Raw genomic sequence first — 3,038 nt, 5'->3', positions numbered from 1 at the left:
AAGGAGGGCGTGCTGGAGAAGCGCAGCGGCGGGCTGCTGCAGCTGTGGAAGCGGAAACGCTGCGTGCTCACCGAGCGTGGGCTGCAGCTCTTCGAGGCCAAGGGCACGGGCGGCCGGCCCAAGGAGCTCAGCTTTGCCCGCATCAAGGCCGTGGAGTGCGTGGAGAGCACCGGGCGCCACATCTACTTCACGCTGGTGACCGAGGGCGGCGGGGAGATCGACTTCCGCTGCCCGCTCGAGGACCCCGGCTGGAACGCCCAGATCACCCTGGGCTTGGTCAAGTTCAAGAACCAGCAGGCCATCCAGACCGTGCGCGCCCGCCAGAGCCTCGGCACTGGGACCCTCGTGTCCTAATCGCCAGGCATTCTGTTTTACCTTTATGCCCCACCACCAGCACGCTGCCCGGAGGCCCGGCCAGGTAAGCCCCTGAGCGATGAGCCTTCCCCACCCCATCTCTTCTTTTCCCTACAGAGAGAATCAGGACCCCCAAGGGCGCGCACAAACACTACACACACACACACACACACACTCACTCACTCACTCACTCACTCACTCACTCACTCACTCACTCACTCACTCACACACTCACATACACACTCGCATGGATCTGAACGCCTGGCCATCCTCGGGAAGTTCCTGAACCCAACAAAGAGTAGGGGCCCGGGGAAGCTGAGCTAGGGAGACTGGGCCTGTGGTCCAGGGCCCACAGCTGCCTTGCTCCTTTCCCTGCCCTATGGCTCTGCCGCAGCGTTTAAGGAGGGCCCTGCGTGTGGCCCAGGTGCCTGAGAGGGAGCCGATTTGCTTTGGGAGGGCCGACCGCAGCTTGGGCTGGGCCTTTCTATGAGTTGGCTCTGCTGCCGGTGCTGGGGGAGGTCGGTCGGCTGTGCAGTGCCTCTGGCTGCTAGGGCAGGGCTCCTGAGCCCCCACCATCTGCTCTCTGGAAGAACCAAGGGTGGAGGTGGATGGTGTGAAACCAAATTTGCTCTCTTCTGCCATAGACCAACACTTGTCCCAGGAGAGCCTGAACATGAAATTGAGTCAGAGAGAGTCTTTATCCGCTAGCAAAGGTCTGGCCAGGGGATGGGGCCAGGACCTCGGATTCTCAGCTCCCAAGGTGGGAATTTGCCCAGGAGGATTTGCCTGTGTCTGGGGTCTCCAGCTACCCATTCTTGAAAGTGGGTTTGGGGTTCTAGGGCTGAGGGAATGTCCTAGGCTTGGATGGAGACTGGCTGTACCAGACCAGAGGCCTCAGTGACAGCTGATGCCAAGGCATGTCTCCTGGTGCCCGAGTGCCTGTGAGAGGCTGGAGAAGGCGGTGGGGCACTGAGTACACCGGGTGTGTGGGAAAGTGTAGGATGGGGACATGGCTTGTGATTTGTGGGTGTCTTCACCCTCCTTGAGCAATAAGGCGGAAGGTATTATTTGTCATGGTGTTGGTTCAGACGCACAGTGACCTTAAATACAACAGAGCAAAATGCTGCCCAGTCCTGGGTCATCTCACTTGCTTGAGCAGACCGTTGCAGCCTCTGACCTCTACTTGACCACGCCTGGTGCCCCTTGACAGGGACTGGCCCCTCCTGAGGGCATGTCTAAGGTGGATAATACTAAGCCTTGCCATCCATTTCTTTTGCTGCTCTTCTTCAGCCCATACATGTTTGTTCCTTTGGCAAGCCCTGTCATTCAAAGGCCCCCCCCCTTCTCTTGTGGGCTCATTTTCTTTTGTGTGTGCTTTTGCATGGGCTTTCGCATGCACACGAAGCCGCTGAAAATACCCTGGCTTGAGTCAGATGTACTTAGCCCTCCAAGTGGCCTTGGAACACTTTATGCTTTACTACCCTTGGTCCTCTGCCCTTTAAAGATGCCCCGGGCATCAGATTTGCCTGATGCAGTGTGCCATTTGACTTCTTGACCATTGCTTCCCCGGGTGCTGGTTGTGGACCCAAGTAGCAGGAAGTCCTGGGTGGCTTCCAGCTCTCCTCCGTCAGCCATGCTGTTGCTCATCGGTCTGGTTGTGAGGCCTTTCATGCCCTTTATTTAGGGTGGGAAGTGGGCATGTAGGGAGGGGTGGTGGTGTGTGTGGTTATGAAGGCCCAGGGGAGGGGGTAGGAATAGAACCCGAAGCCCTGGCTCCTAGCCGTGTGCCCTTTTCCTCAAATGCCAATCCTTCCCATGGGAGCCAGAAAGCCCAGGAATGACTTCTGCTTGTCGAGTCTGAGTTTCTCCAGGGGAAGCTGAGCGCCCCTGTGCCCCCCACCGCCACTCCCCACATCGCCTCACCCTCCCTACCCTACTTCTCTTTCACGAGCTGAGGCGCTAATGAGTCTGGGGACCCCATCTATGCCACACCTGCTCCGGCGCTCCAGTCTGCCCTGTCTCCTGGGTTGTGAGGAGAGTCAGCAAGTGGGCGTCAGCCTTGCCAGTGCTGACAGTAGGTGCACACAGAGGCCTCTGGCCGCCTCCGGGAGAAAGCCCCCTCCCGCACTGACTGCAGCATGTTGTACAATCACTCTTTTCTTTGTTTGCCCTGTTGGGGGGGGAAACTGGTGTAAAACCCCCAGCACGTAGGAGATCCTCCCGACCCCAGTGCCCATCCCCTACCCTGACTGCTCTTTTCTCTTGTCAGCTTGCCGGCCCCTCTGGCTCACGGGGCATGACCCTGCTCCATTTGGCAAGGCAGAAGCCATGGACACACGGAGGCGGCATGGGAGCTGAAGAAGTGGACGGGGCCCAGGAAGGAAGGCAGAAGGCCAGGCAGGGCTGAGGATGAAGATTCAGCCCCTGGATGCACTCGGGCTCTCAGGACACCTGGCTCAGGACTCCTTGCCACAGGCCTGGCCTTGTGTATGGGGATGGGGAGCTGCCTTCAAAGCTCTCTCTGCTGGGGGCCCCCATAGACTGCTGTTTTGTCCCTAGGCTTTGTGCCCTGCCCAGGCACCAAGCCACCCTCCCAGGACTCAGGAGGCCAGCCTGGCACCGGAGGAGGGGCCCCTCTGGACTTATCTCTGGGGAGGGAGCTGAAGGGCCTGCAGTCCACACTT

The 3,038-nt window shown here is 59.1% G+C and overlaps 1 protein-coding gene across 1 annotated transcript in view; it reads left to right on the top strand.

The window, feature by feature from the left end:
• Positions 1-3,032, top strand: part of PHLDA3 (pleckstrin homology like domain family A member 3) — a 4,045-nt gene extending 1,013 nt beyond the window's left edge. The window contains exons 2-3 of the mRNA XM_004700084.2: positions 4-418; positions 2,624-3,032. Of these exons, the coding sequence (XP_004700141.1) occupies positions 4-354 (351 nt within the window). The 3' untranslated portion in view covers positions 355-418; positions 2,624-3,032. The remainder of the gene's footprint in view (positions 1-3; positions 419-2,623) is intronic.
• Positions 3,033-3,038: the final 6 nt, after the last annotated feature.

The sequence above is a fragment of the Echinops telfairi genome, unplaced genomic scaffold, assembly GCF_000313985.2.
Source record: "Echinops telfairi isolate 266 unplaced genomic scaffold, ASM31398v2 ScPeMD7_7424;HRSCAF=8462, whole genome shotgun sequence".
Classification (NCBI taxonomy): domain Eukaryota; kingdom Metazoa; phylum Chordata; class Mammalia; order Afrosoricida; family Tenrecidae; genus Echinops; species Echinops telfairi.
Note: the sequence above shows the minus strand (reverse complement) of the source record. Positions and strands in the feature narration are given on the sequence as shown.